This window comes from Engraulis encrasicolus, chromosome 6 (genome assembly GCF_034702125.1).
Source record: "Engraulis encrasicolus isolate BLACKSEA-1 chromosome 6, IST_EnEncr_1.0, whole genome shotgun sequence".
In the NCBI taxonomy this organism is placed as follows: Eukaryota; Metazoa; Chordata; class Actinopteri; order Clupeiformes; family Engraulidae; genus Engraulis; species Engraulis encrasicolus.
Genome location: NC_085862.1, coordinates 16030297 through 16050948, shown reverse-complemented (window position 1 = coordinate 16050948; position 20652 = coordinate 16030297). Strand labels below are relative to the sequence as shown.

The 20652-nt window shown below is 44.8% G+C and overlaps 2 protein-coding genes across 4 annotated transcripts in view; one reads left to right on the top strand and one right to left on the bottom strand.

Moving 5' to 3' along the window:
- Positions 1-8486, bottom strand: part of ddah1 (dimethylarginine dimethylaminohydrolase 1) — a 123164-nt gene extending 114678 nt beyond the window's left edge. The window contains exons 1-2 of one of the 3 annotated variants that reach the window (XM_063200777.1): positions 7489-8486; positions 7144-7219 (exon numbers count right to left, since the gene is read on the bottom strand). In XM_063200777.1, the coding sequence (XP_063056847.1) occupies positions 7144-7219; positions 7489-7589 (177 nt within the window). In that variant the 5' untranslated portion in view covers positions 7590-8486. Of the gene's footprint in view, positions 1-2343; positions 6177-7143 lie in introns of those variants that run through there. The other 2 variants (XM_063200778.1, XM_063200776.1) reach the window with 2 other exon arrangements.
- Positions 8487-8618: 132 nt separating this feature from the next.
- On the top strand, positions 8619-11585 carry ccn1 (cellular communication network factor 1). The gene is made up of 5 exons (XM_063200775.1): positions 8619-8839; positions 9012-9228; positions 9591-9953; positions 10104-10300; positions 10454-11585. The coding sequence occupies exons 1-5, from the start codon at positions 8792-8794 to the stop codon at positions 10754-10756; spliced, it is 1128 nt and encodes a 375-aa protein (XP_063056845.1). The 5' UTR covers positions 8619-8791; the 3' UTR covers positions 10757-11585.
- The last annotated feature ends 9067 nt before the right edge of the window (positions 11586-20652 follow it).

The following is a 20652-nucleotide window of genomic DNA, read 5'->3' as shown; positions in this document are numbered from 1 at the left end:
ACGTGCAAGACCTCTACATAGTATATGTTCAAAGATATTAAAAATGCGAAACTTGGCATGGCATGACACCCCCCTCCACCCCCACCTCCCGTTTTAATTAATAATGCAAGGGTGACAGATGGAAGTCAAGGTTATGTCTGAGGCCCCTAAGCCATGTCTGCTTCATTACACCCATCAGCCTGTGGACCCTGAAATGAAAGTATGAAAAGGAACGCTGATTTGTATTCCAGGTTGACTTACGGTACAAGGCCAGTCTACGAAGACCTAATCATATTAATCTAATTCATCAAAGTGGACAGAGAAAGGGCCCTCCTCCTCGCAATAAGCACTTAGTCGTGAATTACATTTTAGGCATGTGAATGCAGTGGCACATTCTTGTATGAGCGCACACAAGAGAAGACTGGCTTAGTCAGCGTGATACTGCTATGATCTATGACAATGTTTACTCTTTCATGGCATTCTGCAGGCAACACAGAACCTGACATAGCGTGATACTGCTATGATTAGGGCTGTAACTATATTGTATCGAACCGAGAAATCGTGATACACAGTCACGATACTGTATCGTGATACAAGGAGGAAGCATCATGATACGCCCTCTTAACGTTTTGATACCCATCACCCCAGAAAACAACCACATGATATGAAGTGATGGTGCTTCCAAGCATCATTATAAATATATAGAAACTTTTAAAAATTATTAGCAGCCTCTTGTAACCTATTGTACCTACAAACTATCACATTTTTTATTCATGAAGTTTGTAATGTTGGCAAATGTGGAATCGTGGGGTGTATCGAACCGTAGGTCATGAATCGTGATACAAACCGAATCGTGAGTTGAGTGTATCGTTAGAGCCTTAGCTATGATCTATGACAATGTTTACTCTTTCATGGCATACTGCAGGCAACACAGAACCTGACAGCTAGGCAAAGACATCCTCGAAACCTACAGATTCAGGTTTACTTCGGAGATGCTTTCATAATAAAATCTTGTTGATGGTACCCGAAATCTCAGGACTTTTCCTTAGGATAAACTTCTCATTTTTTACCTCTCCACTACCCAGAGGCATTTTTGATTGGACTGTCAGGTTAAAAAAATGTATTGCCATTGAAACGATTGTTGGTGTATGAGTTACTACTATGAAATCTGCTCCCATTGCTACCTCAATGATGCGTGCACGCGCACATGCACACACACACACCTAAATGATGCACGCTCGCACACACACATATACACACACACACACACACACACCTCAGGGATACAAACGCACCAGCACAGCCAATTAGGCAGTCTGTTTGTGAGACAAGTGTCTGCAAATGACCTCAGCCAGGGATGTCTGACTTTTTCAATGTTTAAAATCCAGTCAATCGGGAAATGCCTACTGAGCCTTGCCAAAGGCAATGCACTGACCAATTATTATCATAAAAATCTACTCACAACAATACACAACACATCCTCTGGCAAGAGACTCATCAGACTCTATAACAGCACTACCAATAGCAGCAGACTATAACCCCCTACATATTTATGAGCAAAGTAAAAGGGATCTGACTGACAGATCATGCCAAATCTGAAAACCTCCTTTCATTATTATCATCAGATTATTCAATCAGAGGGCCACCAGGATAATGCACATCAAACTCGCAGGAAGAGGTAGCTAATTGTTCCTTTCGTGCATGCGCAATGGCTAATTAAAAGGCAAAGACAAATTGTGCACATCGGATTTCTTTTGATCTTGGTCAAACAAGCAGTCAAACGACTTCTACTTTCTATGTCCAGGCAGTGACGAGGTGTCGCTGTCACTGTCACCCGTGTCGCAATTACTCCAAGCGGATTCTCACAAGTGACTCATTTAAGTGCGCTCAGTCACAGCCACGGCGGCCAACATTTGTTTTGAACGGACATTTATTGAAGTGCCTATGGTCAAATTTCCCATTTTAAGGAAGAGCTAAATATAAACGAAAAACGCATCAACACAATAGATGCAGCCATGTCATTTTCAAACATACATGCGATGGGACAGTTTTGGCACGGCGAGGCGAAACGGTCAGTGGACAATGGTGCGTTTCCCCAAGAGTGACCATATCTGGCCGTCTCAAAGGGCGTTGGCTGAGGGGTGTCACAATTTCCTTTATGTGTTTTGTTAACTATATCGTTTTACAATATCTGACAACTGTATTACTTTGGGCAATACGGAATCTATGACTATCACTGAAGCGTATGCCACGAATCAGATCAAGTCGGGTAGTCCGCGGCTGATGAGTGGAAATGAAAACGGTAGGCTACATGACAATTCGTCAAAACTGCACCTGCACTTTTGAAATAATTGAAAGGTTTACCTCTTTCCGTCTGGATTCAGCCCCTGGTCTGGTAATCAGGGCAGTGTCACCACAAACCACGGCAGCATCCTCCACAAACACACAGTCTGGAAGGCTCTCGTCAGCGGGTAGTTCGATCACTTGGAGTCCCAGTTTGTGTTTCAGAACGTCTACATAAACTTCATGCTCGCGCTGGGCTTTTAGAAGGTCGACATCGCCCTGGTTCATCCTCAGTGCTTCTGCCGCGAAAGATGCGGGGATCCCTCGAACAACGGCGTGAGTGAAGTTACCGAAACCTGCCATCAAACCAGCCATGTTTGGTTCTCAAGCCGTTTAACGGAAGCGCTCAAATCTAAATCAACAAAATAAAGTGTCGCACTAAATACTGCTGTATCCGACTGACTACTTTGTGATAGTATTTGTTTATTTTCTAACGCTTTCTTTTGATTTTGCAAACTGACACCCTCGCTTCGGCAGATTTGCAAGTGAGTAGCAGCGCTCTGATGACGCGTAGCAACAAACCATCACGTGTACGACTGTATCAATTCCCACTGAACCGCATAACCTGACGAGTTACTATTTACACTCTCCAAGATTGTGTAGTGAGTGAACCTTTCAGTCAGTACGCATTTCGCCGAGGACAGTGCGTGTCAAACAGTAACATGCTCATACATTTGGTAACTGTGATTGTCGCCTACGTGCCAAGCGATTTACGCATGCACTTGGTTTGGAGAGGCAAGAATGACTGTTGTCCCAGAACAATTATTTGGCAAAAAAAAGATATATTGCATAACCTGAGTCACCAAGGTTAAAACCAGATATACTGTAGCTGTACTATTATGTCCCTAAAATCAGCATTGAGTAATTTACTCTGGTTGAAAATTATTAAGACACAGATGGCCAGAATGGTGCATTGTGCCCATTTGTAGTATCTATTTGTATTTGTGAAATACTGTAGCCACCCTTTTCTTTACTTCAAAAACCAGCATCTGGATTCAGCTTTCTTCCACACTGTTTCTATAAGGTTGTTTCTCCTCAGAGAATAAAGAGAATATGATTCATCTGTATGGATTACTTTGAACTTTCTTCAATGAAGCAACATTAAACTTGACAGGCCTATCACATGGTTAGTGGGGACGCCAATAGACTACACCATGCCAATAGCCGATAGACATTCTCTCTCCAGTCCCATCAAAGCCAAGCCAAGCAAAGCCACAGGGAAGAGAGAGAGAGAGAGAGAGAGAGAGAGAGAGAGAGAGAGAGAGAGAGAGAGAGAGAGAGAGAGAGAGAGAGAGAGAGTGAGTCTGGGGCATATAAGGAAGTGGGATCCACATGCAGCAGCACAGCGGGACGGGAGGAAGACAGTTTCGAATGGAATGTTTCCTCAGACGTCCCCTCCCTGGGCGCATTCTTCCATACCCCAAGACCAAACTTTGCCTCTTCTTGTTCCAGATCCACTCAATTATCCTGACTGGTGTCCACATTCCAGCGGTCCCACACTCTCCTTTTCCACTCCCAGATGCCCTGCTGCCCGCCAGCCAGCCAGCCAGCCCTCCCTCCCCAACTCCTCTCTTCTCCCCTCTCCCCGAATAGGCTATATATTTTTTTCCATACCATGTTGCTGTCTGGCCTAGAAAAATGACTGGCTCTCATGTGGAGAAATATTTGGGTTAAGCAAAAAAAGGAGAAAAAAATCTTGCTTCCCCCCATGAAGATTGTTGTTTCATCTACAGACTAATATAATGGGAGGTATTTCCAAACCCTGTTTCGGGTGGGGGATCCAACAAAAACACTGAGGAGGGGGAGGAAAAATCTTGCTTTGGATTTCCATCTGTACTGAAATAGTTTTCAATCGTTTATACTGTATAAACAGACCTCTTTTAAAGATACATGTTGTGCAAATGGTACTGAGGTCTCTTTATCCATCTTAATCTATCAACGATGATATGTGCACCATATACAATAAAAAATGCAATGTTAATTCAACACCTAGAGTACTGTATATCTAACATCTTAGTGTGCATTTGGTCCAAGGGTACTCTCTAAGTGTTGACATAACACTGTATTTTTTTTACTGTGTACCGCAGCTGCAGGCGAGCCCACACCATGCCAGATAAGTAGAGATAACAGATCCAGTTACTTTGCATAAACCTCCACTCATATCTGCGGAGGCAGAGGTTGCACAAGTGTTTGACATGTGTCGAGCAGCGCCAGCTCAGAGCTGCTTGCAGCATGTTGACTGACTGTGGCCATGTGGTGTTGAGTCCCTGCCATGCCTCCGCTCTCCAGGGTGCTATGGGAAACTATGGGAACACGTCTAGATCCAGGGATCCGTGATTGTCCTGAGGTTGCAAAACAAATTGGGGGTTTAGCGAAGGTGTTAGAGCGCCTTCATTGTTTGGGAGTTGAAAACACGATGAGTTAAAAGTGCATTTTGGATACAATATGAGAGCATAAATATAGACTGATAAAGAAGTGGGTTTTTGTAGCATGGACTGAGGCTTGGGTTTCAGGGCCCCCTTTACTGTTGGGCCCCTGGGTGCAGTAGTCCGTCCCTGTCTAGATCATGTTGTCCCAACACATACTGTAGCACATTCTGTTGCTTCTAGTACTTAAAGGGACACTGTGCAGGAAATGGTCAAAAAAGGTACTGCAACTATGCTGCTTATTGAAAGTGGGCTGCCTATTGCCAAATTTGATCTTTACATGAAAGTTTACTAAGTAATAAACACATATTTTCTAGTAAGATCCAAGTACAGTCATTTTTGCAGCTAAGAATGGCTATTTTTGGAAATTCAAAATGGTGGACCATGGAGAAGATCCCCCTTTTCATGTATGAAAAGTGCAATTTTTCCAGTCATAATGAATACTTACAATTTCATGGTGGTGGTCAGTATTCATGAAACAGGTAACATTAGTGAATGGGCAGCATGAATTTTGGAAATAAATAACTAAAAATCTCACACAGTGTCCCTTTAAAAAAGCTCAGCCAAATTGTTACATTGTAGAAAGGAACCAACACGTGTGGCTGTGATCAACGTGATCTAAGCTTTGTTTGCCAGAGCCATCAACCCAAAATCTTCTCAGATATAAATATAAACACTTTCTTAACCTGACGAACCTGATACTCAAACCAGGCAAATAACACATGTGCCCACTCACACATAGGACTATAGGACTATAGGCCTACTCTAACACAAGGGAGGTTGGTGGGTTTTCTTGTAATGAACAGCCTGATAAAGTCAACTATTAGTCTCCTCTATGATTGGAGTAGCTCTGTCGTGGTCAGCAAGAGGTCAAGGTGTCTGTCAGAGCCTAAATTACTGTATTAATACTGCACTATACTACTACAGTATATACTTCTATTACTCAATTAATCAACTCAATGCAGCAACACAACTGGGAAACTCCAACTCCCATTGTCATTGTGACACAGCACTACACAGTACACAAGTGCATACGGCCCACAACGAAATTGCATTTATGCCTCACCCGTGCAAAGAGGCAGCCCCCAATGTCGCCTGAAAGGGAGCAGTGCGGCGGGACGGTGCCATGTTCAGGGTACCTCAGTCATGGAGGTTATCCCCACCATACCATCGCTGTCTCAGACTACATCACATCTGATATCAGCGGGTATCAACTACATAAATTACACGCCATATTACGTGACACTTAACAAACACGTTGATCCAAAGCAAAGCAAACATCAACCAGCTATCACTGTCGCAGCCTGGCATATGCACACAACAGTGTGTCAATGTCACGAACAACAACACATTTAGTTACAAGGTGTGTGTGTGTGTGTGTGTGTGTGTGTGTGTGTGTGTGTGTGTGTGTGTGTGTGTGTGTGTGTGTGTGTGTGTGTGTGTGTGTGTGTGCGTGCGTGCGTGCAATTACTGTATGTGCTAGAAAATCAATCAAAATTTGGACAAGAGGGGCTGGGAGTTTAACGGAAAATATTATCATATAGGCTAACCATTACACCATTCAGACGTAAGTCCAGTGTTTTGTAATGTTTCCTTAAGTCTAATTACTGTACAGAAAACCTGGAATGTATTCCATTGGGGCCTGGAATACAATGACACAAATGTTTCCTAAAACAGACTTCTCCCACTGAGAGTGGACGTGAGTGGCATAGCCTACTTGGAAACACATGTCATTTAAACAAAGCAATTACATCTGTACTGACGCTGCAATTTGACCCATAACGTAAATGCTTCGTGGAATAAGTCATCATGTGGTGCGACTGACCATTCAAGTCAAACGGATACAATACTAGGGGTGCATTAACGGCTGATGTGTAAATGATGTCTCGCAGACTGCCAATAGGTTATTCATGAGACACGCCCCCTTTGTCGATGACAGTCGGGCTACCAGAAACGCCCCCACCCATCTCCTAAACACACACATACACACACACTGACGCTTTCAAACATACACACGTGTGCTTGCAAAACCTCTAGCACAATTCAGCGTTAACAGAGCTCAGACCACTTCGACATTAAACGTAAATAACTAATTTAGACAAAGTTCATACTTTTCCCTTTCCTGGACATATTTTTTGCGACAACGTTATCCACAGGACAACTCCATCTAGTGTCTTGATCTGGAAATATAGAATCCACCGATGCTTCTCATGAAAAGATAGTACGCAAGCACACCATAGCCTGCTCTTTAATTGTCGTCAAGAAGTGAGTAGAAATTAGAAACCTGGGATAGCATGTCGGTATGCTGCGTTTAAGTGTCATATAGCCAATGACAAACATCAAAATTAACCCATATCACCCGCACCCACATCTGGAGAAAAAAGAACGAACTTACCAGAAAATAATTCCTCCACATGCATCTCGGATCACCTTCAGTTTCTTTGATCCTTAGCCGACCACTCCATATAAACCTGCAGAGGACATCAAGTTACAAGAATTACTAAGGTATCCAAGAAGTGGACAAAACGCTGTCCATAATGCTTTCATGCGTAATGGTCAAACCGCGTATATGACAAATATGTATATGTCCGTTGTTCAGCCATGTTGGGTTTGCGTGGTAAAATCCTATTTCTAAGTCTCTGTCTCTGAATTTCGAATGTCCATTGAATGTTACTCTTTTCAACAACCGTGCAAAGAAGACTAAACTACTTTGTATTCCCCCCCCCTACCAAAATCTTACATGGAAACTGGATCGGGATTTTTCTCCAAACGTGATACAAATATGCGTGAAAAGTAAATTAAGTGAAAGGAACGCACGGGAATTTCCTGTAAGAAGAACATATTAAACAACCCTTTAAGCTGTCAGGAATGCTTTGTGGTTGGCTAACTGTGGTAGAAATATGTTAATAATGCAGGCTACTGCCATACCAAATATGGCAATATTGTTACGTCTGGAGTCCGCTTTCCATCTGGAATTGCTTAGCGCACGAGAATAAAGAGACATAGCGAGCCAAAAATAGAAGCCGTAAAGTTTACGCAGGATTTTCAAACGTTTCTCAAACACTCTCCGCTTATTCAACAGGAGATCCCACCTGGTCTATGTATACTGACACTGGCACATATAGCCAGTTAAAGAAACAACAGACAAACAAATCAAAGTTCTTTTGTCGGTCCTTGCAACCCTGCCGTTAGTCAGACATTTGTAGAATAGCTGAAGAAGAGATCCATTTCAGGATGCGGACAACTCAACGTATGACATACAGCCTAATTTTAGAGGCGGGCATGTGGTCGGCTAGCTCAAAGCAGACGACTATTGTCTTTAATAACTCACTGACGCAATGAATGGATGCTTGACATGTGTCACCATGTTTACATGAAACTATTAACACATGCCATTTAGTTTTACGCACCTCTCCCTATACATCTAACGCAATAACAATGAGTTACCATCGATGTTATATCTATTTTAAAAAACATATCAATGGCTTATCAATGTTAAATTACAAATAAACTACATGTTTCCCCGAAACATCCCAATGTATGTGAACTGTTCGATAAACGTGTTCCCAGAATATAGTCTGCGTAAAAATACTAAAAGTCTGGAAAAGCAAGTGAAAAACGTCGAGAATATGGAAAGGACAGCAAAGGAGAAAATCCTAAGGAGAGAATGTGTTCAGAGAGGGGAAAATTCATTTAAGAAAAAAAGTTAGACAGGGTGGTGCTTAGCTTGGATGGAAAACGCGCCAAGAAACATTCCTCGCATAGTTTTGGAACAGTTCAGCAGTAAGCCAACAACGACGTCAGCTTCACTACAGTATAAAAGAGGGGAGGAACTCTCTTTCAGCAGACTGCAACTGCTACCACAGCCAGAGTTACTCCTAGGCTTCAACAGAGACAAGAAAACAAACGCGACCGAACTCTTGAGTCTTTACTGAATTACTCAGTGTCCAAAACAGCGGAGACTACACTCGTAAAGCGAGGGAATAAGCGAAGCCTTCCTCTTTTTTTGAACTAACGGTTCTACCTTTGGAGAATTTACGAAGATGTTCGTATTATCTGTTGCTTTTATCCTCATTGGGAGCTTGAACCTGGTAAGTTGATTCTCTAAGCTTTCGACTTAAATCAGCGATGTTAAATAGGCAACTAGGCTGGATATTACTTTTCCTCCTTGTTTTGACATCCTTCTTGAATGTGTTTTGGGCTCAGGAGTTTTAGTGGAATATACAGTACATGTTGTTAAATTGAGCTCGTTCGCTTGCCCAGGTCCGGTCAAGCTGTCCATCGGAGTGTCCGGAGTGCCCGTCGGAGTTGCCAAAGTGCGCACCGGGAGTCAGCCTCGTCTCGGACGGCTGCGGCTGCTGCAAGGTCTGCGCCAGACAGCTGAACGAAGACTGTAGCAAGACAGAGCCATGCGACCACACCAAGGGACTCGAGTGCAACTTCGGGGCCAGCTACGGGGCAACCAGAGGCATCTGCCGAGGTATGTTACTCATTATTGCAATAAAAAGGCCGAATGAGAAGCATATGTAGGCTGGGGAGGTGGGCTCTGAGGAATGTACGGTATGGAGTGGACTGTCCATAACTCCACATCAGCCTGCTTTGAAGAAAGAGAGGGGGAGATGGAGAGTGAAAGCATGCGAGTTTTGGACTCCTCTGATAGAATAATGAACTTAAAAGGAAAACGTGCTTCAGAAGAGCAACAGGGGGAGTAGTCAGAAAAGCCTTGCATGCTTATGAAGAGAACCTTTCTCACAAAAAAAGACAAAGTGTAAACTACTGCTTTCAACATGAAATGATGAACTCCAACAATAACAGTCAATCTTCATTTTTGTCTCCTTATAGCAAAGTCTGAGGGAAGACCCTGCGAGTACAACAGCAGGATTTACCAAAATGGCGAAAGCTTCCAACCCAACTGCAAGCACCAGTGCACGTGCATCGATGGTGCAGTGGGCTGCGTGCCACTGTGCCCCCAGGAGCTGTCCCTACCCAACCTGGGCTGTGCCAACCCCAGGCTGGTCAAGGTGCCAGGCCAGTGCTGCGAGGAGTGGGTCTGCGATGACACCAAAGAGATTAACCCCATCGACAAGCTCTTTGGGAAGGATGATACCACCACCCAGACCACCACTTCTGACGAGTCAGAGAGTGACCTCACCAACAGGAATGAACTCATCACCATCTTCAGGGGTGGACACAAGTCCCTTCCTGGTAAGTGGAGCAACCATGGACTTCACCATTGCAGCTTAGCTATATTACAACTCCCCACTGGGGAGATTGACATTGCTAATCTACCTGCTGAATAAGTCAATGTGCAATGGCTAATGGCATCTTTTTCTCTATTTACTTTTCTCCTTACAGCATTCAGCCCTCCTGCTCAGAGCCACGTGTTTGAGAAGTGCATAGTGCAGACCACGCCCTGGTCGCAGTGCTCCAAGACCTGTGGCACAGGCATCTCCACCAGGGTCACCAACGACAACAGCGAATGCAAGCTGGTCAAGGAGAGCCGCCTCTGCGAAGTTCGCCCCTGCACCCAGTCTCCTTACTCCAGCCTTAAGGTAAGATTAGGCTCCAAAAACTTGACCTTGCACCATGGTTCATACAAGTTCATGAACCAAATATACTCTACATCTCAATGTTCAGATACTGGACTTGCTTTGACTAACCAATGCTTCCTCTTCTTCTTCTTCTCTTTGGCTTACTCACAACAGAAAGGAAAGAAGTGCAACAGGACAAAGAAGTCCACTCAGGCGGTCAAGTTCACCTACGCCGGCTGCTCGAGCCTGAAGAAGTACAGGCCCAAGTACTGTGGCTCCTGCGTTGACGGCCGCTGCTGCAGCCCCCAGCAGACCCGCACCATCCGCGTCAAGTTCCGCTGCGAGGATGGAGAGACCTTCAACAAGAACGTCATGATGATCGAGACCTGCAAGTGCACCTTCAACTGCCCCCATTCCAACGAGGCATCCTTCCCCTTCTACAGACTCTTCAACGACATCCACAAGTTCAGAGATTAAAAAACTGCAAGAGGAATCACCTTGACAGGAGAAGACGACAAATCCAGAAACAATAACAAAAGACTATTCAGAAACAATAACAAAAGACTATCACATCACACATATGAACTAGCCATGCATCTACAGTGACGTCATACAAGCCAGTGACAGTACTTTATGCAGGAACTTCCAGAAACCATCCATCAACCATCAACCAGTCATCCACCACCTATTGCAATGGGATTTCTGTGGAACTATGGACTTGCCTCATGAGGACTTTGAAGAAGTGCACTGTCTGCTGCGATTGAGTCAGCGTGTTATTAGCTTTCGATTTGAAAGACTTGCTTCATTTAAGGGAGCATCATTCAGTAGCTTCGTTATGGAGCAACCTGTAATTAACGGAAACCATGTACAATGTAGTTGTCGATATCAATTTGCTGTGTATATTATGATTCATAATTATGAGGAGATACGACCCAACCTGTAGACTTGTGTGTGTATATATTTACATTCGTATATATGCACATATGTAACTTAAAAAATTGTAAATTGCGAGTTTTATCCCAGAAACAGACGCCACTGTGTGTTAGTCCAACAAGTCTGTGGGAACATTCCTTCCATTTGTGAGCCATTGTGTTCACATTGTACGGCAGCTATTGAATTCCAACTCCATTAGTACATCAAGACGAAATGAGACATGTTTAAGATTGAATGAATGTTTTATTATTGTTAATATTATTTATCGAAAAATGTAGCTACTTTATTTGGATATTGTCATACTGGAATAAATTGTAAAATGATCTAATTTTATATGTAACAAATAAAAATGATTTATTTATGAAAAATTGAATCTTTTCTATTGTCTTTCTGCTAACTGAAAACCTCACATGAACCAAGTGAAATGGGTTTCACCATAACAATAAAGCTAGCATGACGGAGTGACGAACTAGCTTTTTCTCCACACAAGACCTCATTCAAGTCCAAAACAAATGGTGCACTTTAACTACTGTGGATCAGCATAGCTCGTCTCCTTTGGAGCGAATGAAGGAAACCGAATGGGAGCGATTGGAATGGGAGGTTTGGATAGGTCAGTCATATTATATAACAGTAATTGAAGAGTGCTTCCGGGAGAAGAAGGGGGAAAAAATATATTTTTTGTACGGGAATGGAATGGAATGTCATTGTAGACACTCAATGGTTGGCAAACTATATGACTTGGCCTAAGCCTCATACTCCAGTAATTCTATTAGCGTAATGATCAAAAGCCCAACAATGACAATCGGCTTTGGAGCATTGCCAAGAATGCTGAGTGCTTATCCAAATGGGACTGGCAGCCGACTTGCTAGAAGTACTGTTTACATCAAGTGCCATTTCCACCCACCTCTCCTTTTCAAGCCATTGTCTAAAAGGCATGTTCGAAAGCACGGCAAAGATAATTGATGGAGATACTAATTCCTTTCGATGGGAATTTATGCACTGTAAAGTGATGTGCTTTCTAGTAAGAGTCTTTATCAATGTAATTGATCACAGAAAGTGTTTAAGTGTGTGTGTGTGTGTGTGTGTGTGTGTGTGTGTGTGTGTGTGTGTGTGTGTGTGTGTGTGTGTGTGTGTGTGTGTGTGTGTGTGTGTGTGTGTGTGTGTGAGAGAGAGAGAGAGAGAGAGAGGGGGAGAGAGGGAGATGGTGGTGGGGATGGGGGTGGCGTTAAGACGCTGGGCTTGTGGACCACAATGAAGGATTTGGCTCAGTCCAAAGACGTCTCTTCTTCCAAGAATGCTTCCAGCCTATCGTCTACTGGGCTGGACCGCTTCCCTTCTCCCCAGAGTACAGTCCCCCTCTCGCCCCTCCACACACACACAGAACCCCCAACCTCCTCCTCCTCCTCTGGGGGAACAGTGATATATATGCAGCACGGTTTTGATCCAGGTGAAAAGGAATGGCTCTGGAATGCCATAGTGGCTGGAAAAGCAGACGTCCTGATGGTCGACAGATGGTGGAAAATATTTCGGAGCAACATGTTCACTTTGGTCGGAGTTCCCTCTAAAAATACACAGGGCTGGTGCACCAGCAGCAGCAGCAGCAGCAGATTCACATAGTTTTGCTCCCTCTCTCTCTCTCCCTGTCTCTCTCTCTCTCTCTGCAGCTGCAGTACCCGACAACAGAATATCAAAAGAAAAACACAGAACAGACCCAAGGCAACGGCGGCATTGTCACGCACGGTGCCCATGCGTGACAGGGAGTGAAAGGATATTTTTCAGATATTTTATGATGGCGATATACCCGTGTAGGCAGGAAGCCCTTTTTGTCGCCCCCCCTTCCCCTCCCTCCTCCCAACAAAACAACCCTCTTGACCCACTGCAGGAATTACAATTATTCTTCAATTATTCAATCTAATCATTTTTATGGGCTTTTATGCCTTTGTATTGCTAGGACGGTGCAAGACGGTGACAGGAAGCGAGTGGGAGAGAGAGATAGGAAAGAATCGGGGAAACTGACCTGGGGCCAAAATGCAACCCGGGTCCCCAACATAACACCCAATGTCCTAAACATTTGAGCCATGTTCGGGGCCTAATTCTGCTTATTGTAGAGGCTGGTAAAGATGTGCACCAATGAAGATACTATCCCACTGTCCTATTGCCTGCAATACAGAAAATAAAAGCTTGGCAAGAGTTTTCTGCAGAATGTATTTGCAGAATATTTAGTGTAGGCCTGCAAAGGCATGCATGACCTGTAATTTGACTGTGCATGAGGGTCTTGTATTTAATCCCCTCAGACTCAGATTCACTCACATTGGTGTCCTCAAAAGAGCATGTTGAGGGGGCGAAAAACACATTACATAGTATTAGGCCTCATTAAAAGCTACGTAATGCAGGGTGCCCAGATCATAACTGGGTAGCGAGTGGGCATTACGGCATGCTGGAAACGGTGTGCACACTGATGTCAGCCGTTTTATAGCCCCCGAGCCCAGAACACCAGGTTAACGCAAAGTGTTATTGGGAAGCGGGCAGAAGGGGAAGAAGAGAGAGAGAGGGAGAGAGGACAGAGGGAGAGCAGAGGGAGAGAGGAAGAGGGAGAGAGAGGGAAAGAGGAGAGAGGAGGAGGAGGAGTACCTCTTCCTCTTCCTCTCCCTCTACCCCCTGTCTCGTCTACCCCACTGCAATCCTCATCCTTCTACAAGTAGTCATGAAGAGCGGTCTGTGGTGAAGCAGCAGTGCTGGGCCGAGGAGGAGAGCCCCCTGGTGGCCGCAAAGACAGCTGCAGACTGCAAAATAAAAAAGGCAGGGGTTCGCCATAAACTACTGACAATTGGCTCTGACGAGACATACAGTATATTTAGACATAGGCGTTATGTAACAGGCCTTAATGACTTGCGAAGTTTATTAGGGATATATAAATGCCTTCTCCTCTGGCTTCCAGGGAAGTTGATGATGCTATCGCCTATCCCAGGCCCAGCAGTGAAATAAAGACGAACGAGAAGGCAAGAAATATGGACAAAAATATGGACACGCACGCACACACACATACAAACACGCACAGACAGACAGACAGACAGACAGACACACAAATACAGACACACAGACACGCACACACAGACACAGACACACACACAGACACAGACACACACACAGACACACAGACACAGACACAGACACAGACACACACACACACACACACACACACACACACACACACACACACACACACACACACACACACACACACACACACACACACACACACACACACACACACACACACACACACACACACACACACACACACACACACACACGTGCAGACGTGCCAAAGAAGGGAAAGACGGGAAAAGAGAACAAATGGCAGCATCTTTAATTGTCCCGCCGTCAGTGCCTGGAATGTCCCAGGAAGACTGTTTTGTAATTTTAAGAGCCAGTGGAGCCAACTGTGATGTGATGCCTCAAGTGAAGAGTGATGATGCCAGCGATGAGGAGAGCAGGGGATGAGGCAGAGATAGTATCTAGGACTGGCCATCATGCTCACAGCCACTGACAGCTTTGGCCAGGCCCAAGACAAAGTCATCTGAAAGGGCCCCCACACCAAATACATGCACAGTAGTGAGGAACCAATTCTGGGGCCCCCTCTGTCCCTGGGCCAAGCACAACTTACCTATTTGCCCCATCACAGTCCCCTAACCCCGTCGACTTCCCTGCTCATGTTTATACCAGAGACCCAGGCCCTGTTTCATAATACCACAGGAGCAGACACTGGCCCATCTCCCTTTCAGACTGCTAAAATAAGAACCAGGCACTTCCTCATCATAATGACTACCTGGCTTTGTCTCAAATCAAGAGCTTTTTAGCTTTTTTCTGTCTTTCGTTTATAAACATATACCCCCCACCCACACACACACACACCCACACACACACACACACAACATTCAAAGACACACACTTAAAAAATGCTTTATAAACACTTTCCTTCATCATGCTTTCAGGGGACACTCATAGACAGACCTTTGCACCACAACAGTTGCAGATTCGATTCTCAACACAGCTAATTACTGTAGGTGCGAGAACAGAATCAGCAGTAGTCTCCTCCCCCGTCCTCCTCTATGTCAAAGGTACCCTGTTTGTGGTACTGCCATGCCCCCCACATTGCTCACTGGGGGCTCATTGGGCTGCCCCCATGCACAGGTGCAGTATAACCAGAGAGAGTAGAGAGAGAGAGGTCCCATTGGCCCATTGCTTCTGGGTTCTATTATTGCAAGGGGGAGGGGGGGAAATCCCCCTTTAGGCAGACCTAAGGACTGTTCTATTCAATGCTAGGAGTATTATGACACGCCCCTTTAGGCAGACCGGAACCTGGTCATGTTAGGTTCCCAGGCCCCATACCAACCTATTATATTGGCATATCTCTATATACTTAAAGAATCTCTGGTATAACCACAATGTTGTGCCATGCACTTGCCATGTGTGCTGTGGTGTGCTGTCACAATGACGATAGGACTTTCCCTGGGGAACATTCCCTATGGGTTCACTCCATTATCTTTACTCCCGTCCTCCCTTGTGTTTGTGGCCTCGTGAGGATGTTGCAAGACGTCATTGATGACAGATGACATTCAATATCTTGCAAAAGTGCAATTCGTTCATTCATTTTCAATCTGGATGTTTCAATGTTCCTGCTTGTCTGTACAGTAAATCCTGAGTTCATTTCTTAAATTGTTTTTATTTTTTATTTTTTTACCATCACACACACCCCCTTGTCCTTGGGTACCTTGAAAGGCATTTTAAATAAAATGTATTATTATTATTATGATTATTATTATTATGTTTTTTGTGTGAATAGTGAATACACTTGCACCTTTTACGATTTTGTGCCCCTACCCCATCCTTTAAGACCGCCCTCATCCATTTCCCCACCCCATATTATATGCTTTACCCTGCCTCATGCCTTTCCCAACGTCTCACCCTGTCCAATTGGCCAGTCAGCCAATACCAAACTGTATTCTCTTCTTCTCCTTCCTCATGCATGGTAAAGACTGGAAAACAGCAGTTTTACCACACACATGACTGTCCCAACTATCTCGCATGTGTCAAATAAACGTCCTTGTATCCTTCCATTTCCAACAACAAAAACATGGAAACGCAGACTTTAAAAACAAAAACATGATAGAAACGAAAAACTGAGGAGAAAAAAAGCTGGCAAGCAAAGCACTACTGACTATTACTGCATTTGTACATCTCGACTCCCATGGATGACGACTGTTGCGTCAAAGTAAAAGTCATCACTCATTTTTTAATGAAAGAGGCCTCTGTTGCACAGGGTGCACCACTGCCAGTTTCCAAGATTCTCCCACCTTCACCCAGTACTGAAACGCTCTCACAGGCAGGCAGGCAGGCAGGCAGGCAGACAGACAGACAGGCAGACAGGCAGGCAGGCAGGCAGGTAGACAGGCAGGCAGGCAGGCAGACAGACAGACAGACAGGCAGGCAGGCAGGCAGGCAGGCAGGCAGGCAGGCAGACAGACAGACATAGGCAGACATGCACGCACACACACACACTGTGCATTCACATTCACCAACTCACCCTAAGTCGGTTACTCTGTGAGAGCATGGAAGGAGGCGTAAGGGCATAGGTGGCTTTGAGGAGTGATATCACAGGTCCTTTGCTATGGAAACCTGGTGTGTTAGGGGTGTGGTGTGGTACGGTGCGGTGCGGTGCGGTGCGGTGCGGTGCGGTCTGGTGCGGCTTGGTGGGTGTGTGGTGTGCATGGTATGATGTGGGGTGGTGTCAGTGTGGCGTGGTGTGCTGTGGGGTGGTGTCAGTGTGGCGTGGTGTGCTGTGGTGTAGTGCGGTGTTGGGGCGGTGGGGTGCGTTGGGGCTCCCTGAGTCGTAGAGCCCTGCCCCTGAGTGGCTAGCACCAGACCATTAGAGCGGCTGGCACAGTGCCACAGCACAGCAGAACACAGCACTTCCACATAACGTCACCTCCAGAGCCGACCAGACCAACGGCTGCCGACCGTTACACAGCTTTGGAGATGTAAGCAATGACGCAACTGCCACTCCACTGCACTCCACTCCACTCCACTCCACAGAAAACCCCCATCGCCTCCCCCCAGCTCTGCTCTACTACTACTCTACACCACTCCACAGAAAACACCCTCTCCGCCCAGCTCTCCTCTATCCCATTCCACTCCACAGCAAACACCCCTCGCCCTTCCTCCCTCCAGCTCTGATCTACTCTACACCTCCACACCACTCCACAGCAAACACCCTGCACACCCCTGGCAGCCCCACTCCACTCCACTCCACTCCACTCCACTCCACTGCAGTCCCCATGACATTACATAAGGGTAATTGATGAGACTGGCTTTAGGAAAATGAGACTTTTGTGTGTGTGTGTGTGTGTGTGTGTGTGTGTGTGTGTGTGTGTGTGTGTGTGTGTGTGTGTGTGTGTGTGTGTGTGTGTGTGTGTGTGTGTGTGTGTGTGTGTGTGTGTGTGTGTGTGTGCGTGTGCGTGTGCGTGTGCGTGTGCTTCGCCTGTATGTTCTGATGAGAGTGGCTTTAGGAAAATGAGACTTGGGTTTCGCCTGCATGTCCTCGGGGCCATTCACGCTCCTCCGCTGCCTCTCCCACTGGGAGGAAAGGGAAAGCCAGCGCTGGACTGCACTCTGTTTATTTGCTCAAACAAGCAGTTGCAGTGATGGCAACCTTTGATGTGAGCCCCTTGGACAAGGGACCAAGAAGCTGCTGCGGAGCCAGGAGAATGCTCCGGTTCGGGGTCGGGAACAACTTATTGGTCCGGAGAACATGGAGGACATGTGAGAGGTGAGGAGTGTCTTCATCACCACACACAAACACACACACACACACACCAGAATTACATTACGGACTGGACAGTCACTGGCCGTGACGGCCGGGCTTGGTTGACGCCTTGCGTCGATGAGGACCACTGAAGTGGCCGTGTCTTCAAAAGGGCGGTAGAAGAGGATACAGATCAGTCTATTTGGCGTGACTGAGATTAAAGATGCTTTCTCCTCCAGGCCATCACTGTCCTCTCGTGGGGAAGAGACGGGGTCCAACTGTGAAATGACAACAAGCCTATGTCATTTCTAGAACAGTGATTCTCAAGTTGTGGGCTTTGGTCCACTGGTGGGCCTTGAAATAGTTTTCTAAAAATCTAAATAATATTTGTGTGTGTGTTGCTTTTGACTATTTGTGTTGTTGTATTCACATTCTCTACTCTCTCATTTTGGGTGGGCGGACCGGATGTGCCAACTGGATCAAATGAGGTCAAGGGGGTGTTGGGAGGCTTATGATGAGGCCAAGGGGGCGTTTGTTTAAACAAGGTTGAGAACCAACCACTGTATTACGGTGAGTGACGTAGCCAGCCTGCTCTTTGTCAACACTGCACATGGAATGGCTGACAAGACCAGCACGCGGAAACGGAGTAGACCATGCATCAATGGACCATGCAGCATAACACAAGCACATACGCACACACACACACAGTTTTTGTTTCTGTGAGCCACCAAACAACTCTCAGCACACACGCACATGTACACACACACGCACACACCCCACCTCCACACGACCCCAGCTGCTTCCTGCCCCCAACCCTCCGGGCCACTTCAGGAAGACGACTGCAGCAGTTCCACTTCCGAGGACCGAGCGCACAGTCATCCTTTAAGATCAAGATTACAAGGCCAACAAGATTTGTTCGGTCAAATATCACACTCGAAGGTCAAGACAGAAAAATAATATTTGAGGGACAAAACATCAGTATACACTTTGTTGCCCTTTACCAGGCACCGTCCCGCCACTGGGACATTGCTATAGTCACTGAAAAAACTTAACTACCATAGTGCTATACCGCTATGACAGTGCACAGGGCCTTTGGTCATACATTACGACTTGGTCATTGCCATTCTGGTAAATGCTAATTTATAACAGGGGTAGTGTCTTAACCCCTTAACCCTCATGCGACCGGCCTGTTTTTGCGAATAAATCTGACTGAGCGGGGTCATTTATGACCCCAAGGAGTTTATATAGAAATACCACTATATAAATTATTTTTTGGGGTTCATTCAAATTTATTTACATCTTGCACATACTTGTCCCTCATCTAAAGCAAAAAAAAATGAATTTGAAAATTGTATTGTTTTGTTAAAAAATTGTCAAACTTACATACGTATATGCTAATTATGATGTATGCCCTCATTTGCATATGTAAACATCAAAATACAAAAAAACATCCAATACATTTTTTCCTTCTCTCATCATCAGTAATCAACTGAGAAAGTTTCATGGTGATATCCATCATTTACATTTTTTAGCCTATTCACTTGTAGTGGTCTTACCATAATAATACAGTATATTTATGCTAAATATGGAAATTGCTCAAAGTGAAACTTTGGGAAACCAAGCTAAATTCTATCCATTAGGCCCATAGATGATATTTCTGCAATAAAACTTTAGGGTACTCAACATTTCTGGGTTCATGAAATTACAAGATCAGAGAATATGGTAATTTACATAGACAACCATGTCTCAAACATATAACCTTATGAACACTCAAAATGTCTCTGAAACTTTTTCTGGACATTCTAGCTGTGAAAAGGTGTCTTCCATATGTATTAGAGCAAATAAATAATACAACTGATGCTTCAGCCTTTGTATAGCCATATAATAAGGAAAATTCTAAAAACGCCATTGATTTCTACACTGATGACTTGTTTCCTCCCTCTTTGTTCATCAGGATGACTTCCATTTCCTATTCTCATCATGTGTTTAGGACCACTGTGCCTTTATATCAACAAATATGGAGCAATAACAGAGGAAATGCTACCTGGGTGCCCTCACAATATGCTTTGTTGGCTATCGCAGGGGTGCCCTATTTATTTATATAATATATTATGTTTTAATACTATAAATGTTTATATTATGAATATTTTAGGTCTGCTGACCATGGCCTGCCCCAAGACACAAAATACAAAAACCAGAGTTTGAAAATTACAACAACAATGGACATTATAATGTTGAGTATCTCATGGATCCTCTCGGGGTCATTAATGACCCCAGATGTGTTTTGATTATAAATCCCATATAGAAGGTCCAAATCTCACAAAAAAACATTCTCCACATGCACAACATGTGTATTGACAAACTCCTAGAAGGACAAGTTTTTCTGATGAAAATTGCAGAAATGGTGTATGAAAATATGTGCCCGGGGTCATAAATGACCCCAGTCGGTCGCTTTAGGGTTAAGACACGGCTTTATAAATGAGCTGTTACCAACATGGCAATGACCAAGTCATAATGTATTACTAAAGGCCCTGTGCACTGTCATAGTAGTGTAGTACTATAGCAGTTAACTTTCAATGTCTATTACAGCGTGCCACGGGAGGTACGGCGTGCATTAAGGGGCTACGGGGTTAAC

What these genes read in the sequence shown, in the direction of transcription:
- ccn1 (XM_063200775.1), top strand. Translation starts at nt 8,792, where the DNA reads ATGTTCGTATTATCTGTTGCTTTTATCCTCATTGGGAGCTTGAACCTG. An exon ending in TCATTGGGAGCTTGAACCTG is followed by an intron (nt 8,840 to 9,011) that starts GTAAGTTGATTC and finishes TCGCTTGCCCAG; the next exon opens with GTCCGGTCAAGCTGTCCATC. An exon ending in CTCCTTACTCCAGCCTTAAG is followed by an intron (nt 10,301 to 10,453) that starts GTAAGATTAGGC and finishes TACTCACAACAG; the next exon opens with AAAGGAAAGAAGTGCAACAG.